This window comes from Momordica charantia (genome assembly GCF_013281855.1).
Source record: "Momordica charantia cultivar OHB3-1 chromosome 6 unlocalized genomic scaffold, Mcharantia_2.0 BLBB01000006.1, whole genome shotgun sequence".
NCBI classification, from domain to species: Eukaryota; Viridiplantae; Streptophyta; class Magnoliopsida; order Cucurbitales; family Cucurbitaceae; genus Momordica; species Momordica charantia.
In genome coordinates, this window is record NW_028275164.1 from 8496353 (window position 1) to 8512895 (window position 16543).

General features: G+C 38.1%; 1 protein-coding gene across 3 annotated transcripts; it reads right to left on the reverse strand.

Annotated features, from left to right (window-relative positions):
• Positions 1-12552: 12552 nt before the first annotated feature.
• LOC111021433 (transcription factor bHLH130) lies at positions 12553-16116 on the reverse strand. Of its 3 annotated transcripts, none has more exons than XM_088125814.1 (7): positions 15893-16116; positions 14713-15549; positions 14119-14477; positions 13859-14029; positions 13402-13467; positions 13221-13289; positions 12553-13129 (listed from the first exon to the last, which is right to left on the reverse strand). In XM_088125814.1, exons 2-7 carry the CDS (start codon positions 15299-15301, stop codon positions 13076-13078), a joined length of 1308 nt encoding a protein of 435 aa, XP_087981940.1. In that variant the 5' UTR covers positions 15302-15549; positions 15893-16116; the 3' UTR covers positions 12553-13075. The 3 variants fall into 3 exon arrangements, with proteins under 3 accessions (XP_087981940.1, XP_087981941.1, XP_087981942.1); XM_088125815.1 differs by having other exon boundaries at positions 14713-15798; XM_088125816.1 differs by having other exon boundaries at positions 15880-16116.
• Positions 16117-16543: the final 427 nt, after the last annotated feature.

Consider the following 16543-nt stretch of genomic DNA (forward strand, 5'->3'; position numbering starts at 1 on the left):
CTATGCTCAGTTGCCTAACTCGTTTTGGGGTTATGCAGTAGAGACTGCAGTTTATATTTTGAACGTAGTTCCATCAAAGAGTGTTTCTGAAACACCCTTTGAGCTATGAAAGGGTCGTAAACCTAGTTTACGTCACTTTCGCATTTGGGGATGCCCGGCACATGTGCTCATGACTAACCCGAAGAAACTGGAACCTCGTTCAAAAGTATGCCCATTCGTAGGTTACCCTAAAGAGACGAGAGGTGGTCTCTTCTTCGATCATAAAGAAAACAGAGTGTTTGTATCGACAAATGCTACTTTCTTAGAAGAAGGCCATGTTCGAGATCATAAACCACGGAGTAAGGTAGTAATTAACGAGATTTCCGAAGAGGCTACAAACACAAGAGTTATTGATCAAACTGGCACTACAACAAGAGTTGTTGATGAAGTCAGCACATCGCGTCAGTCACATTCACCTCAAGTGTTGAGGGTGCCTCGATGTAGTGGGAGGATTGTGTCACAACCTGACCGCTACGTGGGTTTAACTGAAACTCAAGTTGTCATACCTGATGACGGCGTCGAGGATCCATTGACCTACAAAAAGGCAATGGAAGATACTAACAAGGATAAATGGGTCAAAGCAATGGACCAGGAAATAGAGTCAATATACTTCAATTCCGTTTGGGAACTTGTAGATCAACCTGATGGGGTAAAACTCATAGGGTGCAAATGGATCTACAAGCGAAAACGAGACGCCGAAGGAAAGGTACAGACCTATAAGGCGAGACTTGTGGCAAAAGGCTACACCCAAAGGGAAGGGGTGGACTATGAAGAAATCTTCTCCCCTGTAGCTATGCTTAAGTCTATTAGAATACTTTTGTCCATTGCCACATATTATGACTATGAGATATGGCAAATGGACGTCAAGACTGCTTTTCTGAATGGCAATCTTGAAGAAAGTATTTATATGTCTCAACCCGAAGCGTTCATAGAACAAGGTCAAGAGCAAAAGGTTTGCAAGCTTAAACGGTCCATATATGGACTAAAAACAAGCATCTCGATCTTGGAACATAAGGTTCGATACAACGATCAAATCTTATGGTTTTGACCAAAACGTTATGAGCCTTGTGTATACAAGAAGATCATCAACAACACTGTAGCCTTCTTAGTGTTGTATGTGTATGATATTCTACTCATTGGGAATGATGTAGGATACCTTACTGACATAAAGAAGTGGCTAGAGACTAAGTTCCAAATGAAAGATTTGGGAGAAGCTCAGTATGTTTTTGGCATCCAAATTCTAAGGGATCGCAAGAACAGAACGTTAGCCCTGTCTCAAGCAACTTATATCGACAAGATGCTTGCTCGATATTCGATGCAGAATTCCAAGAAAGGTTTACTACCCTTCAGGCATGGAATTCATCTGTCTAAGGAGCAGTGTCCTAAGACACCTCAAGAAGTTGAGGATATGAGACGTATACCCTATGCTTCAGCAGTGGGAAGCCTGATGTACGCTATGCTATGCACTAGGCCTGACATTTGCTATGCGGTAGGGATAATCAGTAGGTACCAATCCAACCCAAGATATGATCACTGGACTACTGTTAAGGGAATCCTCAAGTATCTTAGGAGAACAAGGGACTATAAGCTCGTGTATGGCGCTAAGGATTTGATCCTCACAGGATACACTGATTCTGACTTCCAAACAGACAAGGATTCAAGGAAATCCACGTCAGGGTCAGTATTCACTCTTAACGGAGGAGCGGTAGTTTGGCGAAGCATCAAACAAGGATGTATCGCAGACTCCACCATGGAGGCTGAATATGTTGCGGCTTGTGAAGCAGCAAAAGAGGCGGTTTGGCTTAGAAAGTTCTTGACAGATTTGGAAGTCGTTCCAAACATGAACTTGCCCATCACACTTTATTGTGATAACAGTGGTGCTGTGGCAAATTCTAAAGAACCTCAAAGCCATAAGAGAGGCAAACACATTGAAAGGAAGTACCACCTTATACGGGGAGATAGTGCAGCGAGGAGATGTGATTGTCACGAAGATCGCTACAGAGCACAATATTGCTGATCCTTTTACAAAGGCACTCACGGCTAAAGTGTTTGAGGGCCATCTAGAAGTCTAGGTTTACGAGCTTTGTATAGTTAGTCTAGGGCAAGTGGGAGAAATGTAATTGGGTATAGTGTATGTCCTAGTTTATTGTATTTTCCCTTTGCTTTATGATAATGTACACCCCACCCGAGTTTAGTTCAAGTGGGAGGTTGTTGGGTGTGTTGCCCTAAACTCGTAGTTTGTATTTTGTAAAAACATATGTCTATTTAATAAAGTTTTATTCAATAAATTTGTTGTTGAATGATAGCTTTGCATTTTCCAAAATCCAATAAACTAAACATCCAAGGTTATTTATGATGCAATCGGGACAGTATATATACTGGGTATATAGTTGATATACGGGGTATATATTTGATATACCTCTGATATATGAATGGATAATGTCCCGTGAATAACCTAAAGGGTCTATAGTATATGGATAAAGCTGGGTACCTTATCCTGGCAACACTATGGATACAGCCCACTCTGTAAAGGTTACAGACGACTCGATCCAGGTCGTTCGTGTGGAGACATGTGAGTGGGGGTATCCTATACAATGAGTTTGTATAAGACCGCACCGCGAAATAGACAATCTTTAGATGTAACACCGTTAACTAATAGATTGCCATTTCTTAGGATGACCAGGCAACTCATTCTCAATCCTGAGTGAGTTATGGACTCCTGCCCGTGAGGGCTCGTCCTTTGATCTGTATGGGTGAGAGTGGCCCTAGTAGCCGACTCAACATTCCTACCATTTTGGGGACGAGACCGAGTGGGGAGCTGGGAACATAACTTCACAAGATGGAATGCACTCCTCCCCGACTTTAGGGGAGTAGATGAGTGTTCCCTTAAATGCTGACTCCGGGACTTGAACAAGGGGCCCCACCCTCTCATTGGCCGAGAGGGATTTCCGGTTATTGGTTGGACCATAACCGGGTTGTTCATTAGAGGAGCAGTGATGTTTAAGGAGTAAGATGTAACTCAGGGGTAAAACGGTAATTTGACCCAACTTGAGTTACGAGCACTCGTGAAGGATTGACTCGTCATTAATGGTCGTATATCCATGGACACGAAAACATTCTGCAGTGAGAAGAGTGCAACTGCGGGTCTTTAGTGGAATGACCAGTAGTTAACGAATCTTGATTAACTCGGTCAATAAGTTTGACTAATTAATCTTGCATCGTTGGAGCTTCTGATCTGTAGGTCCATTAGGTCCCCTTGCTAGTTCATAACGGGTAAAACGAGGATCAAGTTTTTGGAAGAATTTGAATTGTTCAAATTTCTTAAGGGATTATATGTATATTGATACATTATAATATATAGTTAATTCAAAATTAAAACTATATATTAGGAGAGAAATTATTTGAATGTGATTCAAATAAAATTAATATGAATAAGATTCATATTAAAACTATAAGTTAAAAATAATGTGCATAAGATGTACATTAGAACTATAGGTTATACGAGAGAAATGCTTTAGAATATGATTCTATTTTGATAATAAATAATTAAGTGTTAATTATTTATTTAATTAATATATATATATATATTTAATTGATTATTAATTAGATTAATAATTAATTAATTAATATTAATTAATTAAATATATATATTAATTATTATTAATTAATAATATTATTTTATATTATTATTAATAATAAATCACTCCCTGCAAAAATGCAGGGGAGTGGGAAGTTGCATATGACGTGGGGAGTTACCCACGTCATATTTCCCTTTGTTCCTTTTGCAGTGGGTTCTGCATAGTACAGAAGAAAAAAATCTCAAGCATTGTTCAATCTCTCTCAAGGTCTCTCTCAACTCTCCCTGACATTCAAAACAAAACGCTCCCACAAGCGTATTCCCGAAACCCAAGAGGATAGCAAGGAAGACTCGGTGGTGCTGTTTGGGTGGAAATCGTTGAAGAAAAGTTCTTCAAAGGTAATGACATTCCTCTGTATTTTCCCTCTTTCAATTTCGATTTTGTATCCCTAAAATCAGCAACGAAAATCCGCTTCCGCTCCGGGAATCACATCCCTTCAGTATCTTCCAATTGAAGTGATCTTTTGCTATATTGAGTCAAGATCAGTAATCTGTAAGTCTTTATTTTACCAAAATTAAGACTGCTTGGGACGAATTGCATCAGTATCGTCCGATTTGTACTTGTACTTGTACATGTGGTGGAGCGAAATCTGCTTCTGAATTTCTCTAGTTTGAATATCTGATGAATTTCCTCATGAGACTCAATGAGTCATATGCGTCTACTCAAGCTCAAATTCTTCTCTCATGGATCCACCGCCTTTTGTTAATAAAGCGTTTTCCCTTGTTCATCAAGAAGAACAACAACGCACCATTTGGCTCTTATTTGGCGCCATCTACTGCAAATTCGTTTCCTCTTGTCGTTCAAAGTGATACTTCCGCTACAAAATCAACTGCTAAAACTTCATCTATTAAGTCTAAGATTCGACCAGTTTGTACACACTGTGGTCTTCTTGGACACACGATTGATCGATGCTACAAACTCTATGGCTATCCGCATGGATATAAAACTTCAGGCCAACACACTGTTGCTTCTAATTTTGTGCCTACAAGCATTAATTCTGTTTTGGCTTAAGCATCTCCATTAGGCACCAAGTCTTCAAGTTCTTCTGTTGTGTCTCCTAATTCCACAAACACTAGTGATGTTGTTTAACAATGCCAACAATTGCTGAATCTGCTACAATCACAATTTTCTGCTACTAAGCTTACTGGTGATTCTGAGGCATCTACATCCTATATGGCAGGTAATTCTCCATCTACATCTTGGATTATAGACTCGGGTGCATCTGTTCATATTTGTTGTTCGTCGTCCTTGTTCTCTGCTATGCATCAAATACAGCCTGTATAAGTGAACTTGCCGAATAAAGCTCGTTTTTTGGTGGATCATTCTGGTTCTATTCGGTTTTCTGATGATTTTATACTCCATGGCGTTCTTTATATACCTTAGTTTCACTTCAACCTCATCTCTACCAGCATGTTGTTGCGTGATATGCCTAATATTGTAGTGGCTTTTTCTGCTGGTTCTTGTATAATCCAGGACAAGTACACTTCGAGGATGATTGGTAGGGGTGACTAATGCAATGGCCTCTTTCCGTCTGATGGATTATCCTTTCGTTTTATACAATTTGTACCTCTTCTGTTAATGTTTCAATTGATACATGGCATTGTCGTTTTGGCCATCCGTCTATTAGTAGGTTACATGTCTTGAAAGACATTTTGAATCTTGATACTTGTTCTGTGAAGGATTGTCATTTCAAATATTGTACTGTTTGTCCTCTAGAAAAACAAAAGAGGTTATCTTTTAAGTCTTCTCACCATATGATAAAGAATTGTTTTGATCTCATTCACGTTGATATATGGGGACCATTAGCTCATGCCACACATAATGGATATCGATATTTTCTAACAATAGTTGATGATTATAGCCACTACATATGGATTTTTTTGTTACGAAGTAAATATGATGTTTTGAGTATCATTCCTCAATTTTTTACTTATGTGGAAACTCAATTTAATGCTCGGATTAAATGCTTCAGATCTGATACTGCCTAAACTGCTTTTTAAGGATTTTTTTTTCTATTCAAAGGGGTCATTCACCAGTTTTCATGTGTAGAGAGACCGGAAAAGAACTCACTAGTATAAAGGAAGCATCAACATATTCTCAATGTGGCTCGGGCTTTATATTTCCAATCTCGTGTTCCCATTAATTTTTGGGGGAGAGTGTGTGTTTACTGCAGTTTTCCTTATTGACCGTACCCCTTCTCCTGTTCTGGATTGGAAATCTACATGTTTTTATCTATATCAGGATCTTCTAGATTATTCATCCCTTAAAGTGTTTGGCTCTCTTTGTTTTGCTTCCACATTATGTGGGCACAGAACAAAACTTAATCATCGAGCGCGACAAGCTATTTTTGTTGGCTATCCTCTAGGGATGTAGGACTATCACCTTTATAACATAGATAATCATAAATTTTTTGTTTTAAGGGATGTGGTTTTTCATGAAGATGTATTTCCTTTCCTTCATGGTTCTATTCCTAATCATGAAGTTGATCCATTTCCGAATTCTGTATTGCCTAAGGCTGCTGATTTTCATGGTGATTCTCCCATTGCTCCTATTGTCACAACTCAAACAGGATCCACTCATGTTTCTAATCCTCAACCACCCTGAATACTGATGCCCCAAATAATATTGATGCTGATGTCCCTATTTCTCCTAATATTAATGGAGCTTCTCATGGTTTTATTGTTGAGGATCATGGAGTTTCTAATGGCTTAATTGTTGAGGGTGTTTCTAGTGATAATTCTGGTAGTTTTTCTCCCAATGTTGATGCAGAACCTACTATTTCTCTTCGTCGGTCCACTCGGTTTTCCAGACCACCTTCATACTTACAAGATTATCATTGTGCTCTCACTGATCACAATACAATACACCTATTACTTGTTTTACTAAACATCCGTTGCAGAATTATCTGGATTACTCTAAGTTGTCTCCATCTCATTACAACTTTGTTATGAGTGTCTCTTCTTCTTATGAGCCTCAGTTTTATCATCAAACTGTAGTGCATCAGCATTGGCGTGATGCTATGACGGCTGAGCTTCATGCAATTGAAATTAATAACATATGGACATTAGTTCACTTGCCTCCTCACCAACATACTATTGGTTGCCAGTGGATCTATAAGATCAAACACCATTCGGATGGCTCTATTGAGCGTTATAAAGTACGCCTCGTGGCCAAAGGCTATACACAACAAGAATGATTGGATTTTATCGAGACATTCTCCCCGGTTGCCAAGATGGTCACTGTCAAGGTTTTTCTTACCTTGGCCGCATCAAAAGCTTGGCCTATTCTCCAATTGGATGTTAACAACACTTTCTTTCACGACGATTTATTTGAGGAAGTCTACATGGACCTTCCCCTGGTTATCATCCTCCTAAGATCTCTCATCGTCAGGGGTAGTGACTTGTTTATCGATTGAATAAATCAATTTATGGTCTAAAACATGGCTCCCAGCAATGGTTTGCCAAGTTCTCCTCGACTTTATTTGAAATTGGTTTCTGTCAATCCAAATCAGACTACTCTCTATTTGTCAAAGGCATAGGGGATTCTTTCATTGCCCTTTTAGTATACGTCGATGACATTCTTGTGACAGGAGCTAATTCTTCTCATATCCGAAGCTTGCAAAAATTACTTCATGATCAATTTCGCCTAAAAGACCTTGGAAATCTCAAGTTTTTTATTGGTCTCGAAATTGCACGAAATAGTACTGGGATTAGTTTATCTCAACGACATTATACCTTGTCTTTAATAGAGGAAGTTGGCCTCCTTTGGTTGCAAACCAACATTAGTACCAATGGATCCATCTCTTAAACTCCGAGTGTCTAATGGTGACTTGCTAAAGGATCCTACTGTTTATCGACGTCTCATTGGGCGACTTATGTATCTTACAATTTCACGGCCAGATATCACGTTTGCTGTGCACAAACTAAGCTAGTACGTTTCTAAGCCTTGCACTAATCATCTTAAGGTTGCTCATCGTTTGCTTCGATATTTTAAGGCTTCTCCAGGCAAAGGAATTTTTTTGTTTGCCTCTACTTCTTATCAGATCTGAGGTTTCCTAGATGCTGACTGGGGATCTTGCCCAGATACAAGGTGATCTACCACTAGTTTTTGCATTTTCATGGGTCCATCTCTGATTTCTTAGAAATCCAAGAAGCAAAACACTGTCTCTCGATCATTTGCCGAAGCCGAATACAAGGCAATGACTGCTGCTACTTGTGAAATCATATGGTTTTCTCATTTATTTTCTGAGTTACAAGTACTGTTTTCTTCGCCTGCCTTGTTGTTCTGTGATAATCAAGCAACTATGCACATCGCCTCAAATCCAATTTTTCACGAACGTACTAAACATATTGAATTAGACTGTCACTTTGATTGAGATCATGTTCAATCTGGTTTTCTTTGGCTTCTACCCGAATGCTCTGCTTCTCAGCTTGCTGATGCTTTCACCAAACTGCTTTCTGCATCTGTTTTGCCATCCTTGGTTTGCTAGATGGGTCTTCTTGACATTTATGTCCCATCTTGAGGGGGAGTACCGGAGAGTATATGAAATTAGTTGTATTTATGTTAAATGAGTTTGTTATGTTCAGTATTTTCTGTTTTACTGACTTTTATCATTTTCTATTTAAAAGGAGATTGTATTTCATAATTTTAATGAGAAATAACTCACTCATTCTCCCGACTCTATACTTTAATACCTATAAATCCATCCAAACAAACCGACAAATAAATATGCTTCAATAAACTTAGTTTGATTGGTTTTGATTAAATTATACCTTTCATACATAGATTTTGGCGATTGTATCAACTTTTTTCTTCTTTTTTAAGAATATAGCATTATGAATATGGGTCGGGGCCGTCAAGATATATTTTAACTTTCAATCATATCCTTTAGCATTCATGTGAAGACTTGCGATGAGAGTTTGAGTTATGGTGTGTGTTGATGCAAAATTCTGTCGAGCTATCGAGGTTGGTCATGTGGCAACTGACCGAGCTAACGAGGTGTGAGCTCATGCAAGGTAGGACCTACAAAAAGAAAGCAAATTACAGTCTGACGCAATAGGTCAATCTCGGAGCAAAATTGCATACCTGAGTCGTGGAGCGGAGTGTCCCTTTTATGGGTAGGCAGAGAAGACAAAGTCGTTGGAGTTGTTCCGACCTGCAGTTACGGCGGTTGGGCCCCCAGGTCGGTGGTCGGACCTGAGGTCGAATTCCTCAGGTCGGTTGATATGATTTGTTCATCTCAGCTCGACATAGATCAGGTCGACAGGTACGGAGGGCCCGTTTTCTACCTTCTGATGACTCCGAACTGAGTAGGTGCTAAATTACACGTGTCGATTTTGATTTTGACCACCGACAATGTATTTTAGTTAAGATGTCAAACCCATATTTACTTCATAGATTTCTCAAATCTAAAATTGTTTATATAACCCCCGAGATTTAAACAATACCCCAAAGGACCAATTTCCTCAAAAACTACTCCCTCACACAATTTTGTAGATTCTAAGTTAGTTTTTTAAATATAGACTTCTTAAATCTTCAAGTTTAAAAGGTTAAACCCCTGCTCCAAACACCAGGGCTTAGTTGTTGTAAATGAGCACAAGTTCAATTTACCATATTTTATAAGAAATTTTTATTTTATGATATTAATTTGTGCTTTTATATGTTATTTGTTAATGTAAATTTCAAAAATTGTGTCCTTGTGCTCAAATATGTTGTATTATTGTAGTGCACATAAGAGTAGTTACCAAGTTAATTTAAAGCAATTAATGGAGTTTGGATATAATGAGATGTATGAAAACCTCGTACCAAAGAAGCGACTTTAATTAATATGTGTGCCCTAATAAAAGAAATATATATTCGAGAGATTTTAGATTTAATTCTGTTAAAAATCTCACTATTATATAATATGTAAGATTATAACAAAGAGGGGTGGCACAAGCTTGTTTTTAAAGTGATTTACTGTATTTTACTTCAAACAAAAATAAATATAATAAATGTGGCTAGTAATTGATCTGAGAGAAAAATATGAACGATCAACTCCTTATATTAAAGGTGTTGCAACTCTTTGCATATCTTTTGTGATCGAAAGAAGGAATTAATGTATTTGTGATGTAATACACGGGTTTGATATCTTCTTCCTTCCAAAGAAATCAACAAAGAAAAATTTTAGATGTTAAAATTTATTGTCAATGATCTAACAACTAGCTAAAAACTTAAAACGCTCGAAAGATTTAACCAAATAACCAGAATCACGATAGAGCTTAATTTCTTGATAAGTTTGAGATTGTTGGGTCATTGTGAGGTCATAGCCGTGTCATGTGGCATAGCTTGAGAGTATTAGTAGCTAAGTTATGACGTGGCTAGAACATCATGTAATTTGTTTTAAGTTTGCCATTTTTGCAATTTCTTTTTCGGGTACAAGATCTGCAGTCATTGGGCCAAAATATTCTGGCTCTACAACTACCCCTATATTAAAGCCCTTAAAAGTTTGGAATCAAACTTGAATTCAAATCATAAGTTACTATCTATTTGTACATTATAAATAGATGTGTCACATACGTATTATGCGTAGTAGCCCAATTTCAAGGGATAAAAAACTGAAGTAGCTTGAATATTAACTCAAGTCATCTTTCGGTTTAAATTGACTTGAATATGGTTCAATTGGTTACAGCATTATATCCTCTACTAAATGTCAAATTTTCGCATCCCCACTATTGCTCCATAGATGGGACGTTCACAGGTTGGATTGTGTCGGGTTAGGAGAGATTTTGGAACCAACCCAAATTTTCGGGTTGACCACATATAAGAACTGCCGGGTTTCAATTGGATGGTCAACCCAACCCAATATTTTCGGGGGGTTTTTTTTAATTTTTAATTATCTTGGCGACGGGGAGTTAGGATTAAACTAAATGGACAGATGAGATTAAAATACAAAATGGGAGAAGATGATATAAAACTCTTAAATAAAGGAGTATGACTAAAACTAAATGGACAGTTGACATTGAATATAATATATTATAAAAAACATACATATATGCATAAATTTGAGTTGGGTTGGGTTGACCCGATTTTTTAAATGTTGAACTCGAGACCCAACCCAACCCAACCCAACCAAACCCTTACTCATGTTGGCGGGTTTTTTGAACACCCCTATTACCCCACCCTCGTTTGAGCTAAGAAAAAAACATTAGATTTATTATTATTATTTGAACTTTAACTCTTGCACGAGTGACAAATTTTTTTTTTCGCGTACAATATGTGAGGACGGGGGACCAAACTCACGATCTCTTGGTTGGAGATATATGTCAATTATCTATACTCACTTTGACAAAGAGTGACAATTCAAATTAATCTCTGCAATAGTAATAAATACCTTGTCTTTTACCATTAACCTCCAAAGAGTGACAATTATGCTCAAAATTGATTAAAAAAAAAACACATGAAACTCATGCTCTTCAAATATGTTCTCCTTACTTTACATTTAATAAAATGAACCTCGTGGAATGTTCTCTAAGAGAAAAAATGTGGAGATGCCCCTTTATAGAAACTATATACAAGGACAGTTACTTACCTTGTAACTTCCAAAAAGAAAAAAAAAAGTGTGTCTCAGTACATTTCAATACCAAATATAAGGAAACAGAGCTGGCCTCATAAAAAATCTAGTAACATCCAATATGAATACAGAGATAATGAAGAGCAAAACAACACCACATATAGTTAATGAGCAATTTGACTAAAAAGGCTCCATTCAGATGGGAATGGTTGTGTTCCTTTGTGACTCACACCAACCCATTTTCTCTCTCCCCAATTATAGAATGAATGAGCCTCAACACCCTCCAAAAACAGACTATTTCTCAATACTTCTATATCAAAAATAAATACCAACCTGTCGAAGCTCTTTATTGTCAACCACCGGTAAATAGCTAAGTATTTTCCTTCTCCACTCTCTACAAATATTTCTTTTGCGAAATGTTAACATGAATTATTTGTTTGACAATATTATTTTTATAAACAACAGATTCGAACCTACAATTAATAAGAGAAGGTACTAATGGGTGACCACTTCAACTCGATTAAGTTGTCCCTCCCTACGTGTGACTACATGAGCTTGCTTACGTCATTTCTCTATATCTGACATCTGAGCTAAGCCTCTCTATATCAAACTACTCGAGCTATGTTTAGATCTTTTCTCTCCGGACGGAGCAATACCTCAAGTTGAATACTTGAGCTGAGCTTGCTCAAGTTATCCCTCCTTATATCAGACTACTCGGTTTAGGCCTTTTCTCACTTGGGAGAAAAGCTGACCAGCTGCTCTACCTTAGCTCCTCAACATTTATTATTCTTCTTCTGAAACTTGCCCCCTTGGAGCTTCATTAATTAAATTCACAAACTCCAACCAGGAAGCCATCCATTCCACCTAACTTTACAAACAAAGTCTTAAATTGGACAGATTTATCAGTTGTGTCTAATGGGAAAATGTTTGGGACCAAAGAAAAGTTGTGGTTGTAATCACTGATCGGATCTCACCCACTAACTTGGCCACAATATCCCTTTTCCATAAAGCAACAGAAGAAAAAAAAAAGAAAAAGAAATAGCCTATACCAACCTTTATAATGTAGGCAATATTCTATAAAAGAAAACACTGAATTGAAACCCACTAATCTTATAAAGTACTCATTTGAAAGAGAAATAAAAGGATGAAAACTAATAGCATTTTGATACTGATATATTCCACAATATCTGTTTCTGTTTTCTTTTTTGTTGGAGAATCTGCAAAATTCAGATTCGGTTTCCTTCCAACTTTTCTGAAGCCATTGAATAAAGAGAGCATAAAAAGAAAGAACAAAGCAATTAAGATAAACGATGCACATAATGATAATAGTAAGCAATGTAGCAGCAAATGCAATCATTTATCTGTGAACTTTTTCATTACAAATCAGGCAGTTTATTCCCCAATTCTTTCTAAGCCATTTCTTGGGCCAGCCATTGATGGCAACTTCCCTTCTTAATTCTTCTAACCAGATCTACACCCAAGTCAATTTCTTTCTCTCTCTCTCTCTAAAGTGACAGATTATATGCAATGGAAGATCTAATAATCATGCATAGTTATTTTAATTTACACAGTGGTGGAAAGTACCAGCAGGGTCTTTAAACTCACATGTACAACCAGCTTTCAGCAGTCCTTTGTCTTCATTTCTAATCGCTGTACCTCACTATCTGCTTGTCCTGTGCAGCCCTTTATTTTGCAAACTTTCTTCATGCCAAATCATGCTGACTCACTATTTCTTCTTGATTAGTGCAAATAATTAGTTATATTTTCAGAGAGATTCGTGTTCTATCCTAGGAATTCAAATTGTATGGCTCTGTACATAAGAATTTTCACGCCAAGGCCTTTCCCATTATTGATGCTGACTATGCGAGCACTTACATTTTGCACGATTATCTGAAAGCGTCTGGACAAACAGCAAGAGAAGATAAGAAAAAACGAAAATGGGGTAACTTTTATCATACAAATACGAGAATGGGTCATGAATTTATAATTACCTGAACCTGTTTCTGAAGGCCTTTTATGTACTCAACTGCCAGATCTAACATGTCTGATGTGTTGGTTTGCTGTGGAGAGAGAGGGAGAGAGAGGGAGAGAGAGAGAGAGAGAGAGAGAGAGAGAGACGTTTTAACTCAGCTTTACCGACTTTTATAAAAGAAAAAGTGAAAAAGAAGTTACCTTGTCCATGTTGGGTACTAATTCTTGCAGCTTCCTCATTCGTTCACTGATTTTAGTTCGTCTAACCTGAAAGTTATCAATGAAGGGAAAGACTTCGTTCAGAATCCAGAGTTTAATCTCATACACTAAAGAGTCAAGGATATTCCTAAAAGATGGGAAGTTTTAGTGCAACTCTCTCCAATTTCCTTGAATCATGTATGTAAGTTCAGATTCAGCAGATTAAAACTTTGCCACTTCTATACTTCTCAATAATGTAACAACCAAAATACAGAACTTTATACAAAATCAGAGTCATCTGGATCCAGCAGAAGGTTTGACAGATAAGAGAATCCCAATCCAAGTTGCTATTTTTATTCTATTGCAGGCAGTTTCAGAAATAGAATAAATACAGCCAATGGTTAAGACCAAGAGATTATATCTAATTGTTCAATATTCTCAGTTCAATATCTTGACTTACTCTTTCTGCAATGCTTCTGGGGTGAGTAGCACAACCGCGCTTGGCTCGAAGTTTACAAGGGACAGAATCTGAAAACTGCAAGATCTTCTCAATAGCATTCATTTCTGCTGAAGTATTCGGCATACTCAGATGATGAGAAAGCAGGGGAGGGCGATTTCCAGGATCCACTTTCTGAGTTTTCCAACAAAACAATAAAGATGAGACCAACTAGAACCAGTTTCAAGCAGGACCATCACAATGGACTTGAAGTAATTAATTACCTGAGTGTCGACTGAAAGATTGAAATTTGAGTATGACTTCTCATCGTCATCGTTATCTTCGAGCACTTTACGACCAACAATGTTATCAGACATGGCAGATTCATCCCAAGAACCAACTGGGTAGCTAGTGCTACCGTAATCGCTGGCGTGGCTATCGGCAAAGCCTTTACTATCTGGATTGTTTTCTCTGATACTTCTTTTCTCAATTCCAGCCATGGGACTACTCATCAACCCTGATGAGTGTGGTGGTATGGTCCTTGGTGAGAAGTTTTTCAACCTGCTTGGAGAAGACAAAGATGCTTCTTCATTAAAGCTACTACCAGTTCCAAAATTTCCCTTGCCTCTCAATGCAGCATAGCCTGCCAGTTGCTAAGAATTTTCAGCACCATGTGGGAATATTGGAAGCTAAATTCTAGTATGACAAACAGACCAGAGATCATAGCAAATCAATATGGTTATAATTATACCTACAAAGTCTGAATTGTATAAATCAAGTTTCTCTCAACCCAAATAATCAGAAACTATGAGAACAGAAAGCCAACTTCAATTTCACCAGAATTTACATTCATTCATCCAGGTGAAAAGATTACATACCACTTTCACTAATATTTATGTGGTCGAATAGTCCAGCAGGCGAACTACTTTGCCGAATAAGATTCGAAGCTCTTCCACCATCTGTTCTTATCCGTGGTTTTAGATCAACTCCCATTGAACCAGATCCATCCGTTCCCGGAATCATACCCTGATTTGGAAGTGGGGGTTTCATTGAATTCTGATAGAAACTCGGGGTTGATGAAGCAGAGGGGTAATTGTTGTTGACATTGCTCGGCTGCTGGTGGATACCTCTGGTTTCATGACTCACATAAGTTGTTTGTTGATTTGCTTCAGTGGTTACGAACACTTCTCCGGCCGGAGCATTCTTCTGAGCCTCCCTCAGGTTTGGAGATGATTCTTCTAGGACGCCGCCGCCGCCTCCGCCTCCTCCACCACCAGTGCCGCCGTCGCCTGTCATAAACCGTGCGAAAATCCGTTCTGTTTCGGGGCTGGATGGCTGATTGAAGAACTGATCGCAGAATTCTCTATCCGCCAGTCTTCTGAAATACGAACTCGGCGCAGAACGGTACCGTGTTAAGCCAGAATTCATCTGCGGCTGGAGATGTTGCTGCTGAAAATCTGCCTCCATCGGTCCTCCTTTCTCCAGCTCTGCTCCAAGCAGACTAACAATAACAGACCTTAATCAAACAATACGAACCTCTCGAAGATAAACTTCTTCTTCACTCCTTCCTTAATCACGCCAAATTAAACGTCGAACAGCACAAATGCAATCAATCCGCAGAGAGCTCTGCTTCTTTCAACACAAAATCAGCTCCACAAACCACCGAATTCCCTCAGTAACAGAGCGCACAGAGACCAGAACTTCAAGCGGACCACCTGATCCAAAAACAACGAACAACAGACCTAAATTAAACACAAATCCAATCAAGAACACATGACCGTGAAAAACAAAAGCAGGAAGCAGAACACAGCATAAATTCAGCCTCATTCACGTGGAAATCATCCCCATGCTCTCTCCACAAACTACAACAAAAACTCCCTCCCTTCGTCAACGGTAAGCAAAACACCAACTATCAAATCAAACTCACAGCAGCACCAAAAATTTCTGTGGTCGAGCATAAATCACTTTAAAATAGAAAGAAAAAAGAAGAAGATAAACCTCCAAAAGAAACAAAAAGAATCGCAATTCAAGTAAAAAAAAGCAACCATGACAAGATACCAAAATCTCTTTATTTCTCTGTCTGTACTATCCAGGAACCAAAAATCGTCTCCCTCAACAACTGCTGCCGGAAAAGTATTCCGCAGCTCCGGTACGGCGGAGGCGCGTAGAGAGAGAAAATCGTAAAGGTAAAAGGAAAAATGAAATGGCGTTTGTTCAGTGAAATTAGGAAGAAAAGCCAATGGGAAGTGAACAGAGCGTCCCAGAATCTAGGCCCTCAGATTGTGTATGTTTGTGCAGTGGTGGAATGACGGAACTGCCCTCAAGTATTGGTGTTATTTATGGAAATGCACTGTTAGGAAAAGGAATGACTGGATTGGTTCCACGTCAGCTGGTTCGTGAGAGTGGGCCACGTGGGGCTCCATCAGTGGACCACAACATCGATTCTGTTTTCAGAAGCAAAAGCTTTGGCTTTGGATAAAAAGGTCAAATTTAATTACTCAACTCCCCCTTTTTTGGAACTAAATTAAGAATTTAATTCTTACAAAATTCCACATATATATTTATATAGATTTTTGCCTTTATCTGATAAATAATATTAAAAAATAATATATATATATATATATATATTTTAAAATTAGTATTATCTGAGTTTTTTTTTTTATATTCCTAATCTGTCTGGACATTCGCGGATATAAAAAAGGAAGGGGA

Bases quoted from the DNA above. Each gene is read 5' to 3' on its own strand.
- LOC111021433 (XM_088125814.1), bottom strand. From the start codon at position 15,301: ATGGAGGCAGATTTTCAGCAGCAACATCTCCAGCCGCAGATGAATTCT. The intron at 13,290-13,401 runs GTAACTTCTTTT...CTCTCTCCACAG, and splicing joins TAGTACCCAACATGGACAAG to CAAACCAACACATCAGACAT. The intron at 13,130-13,220 runs GTAATTATAAAT...CTGTTTGTCCAG, and splicing joins GCCTTCAGAAACAGGTTCAG to ACGCTTTCAGATAATCGTGC.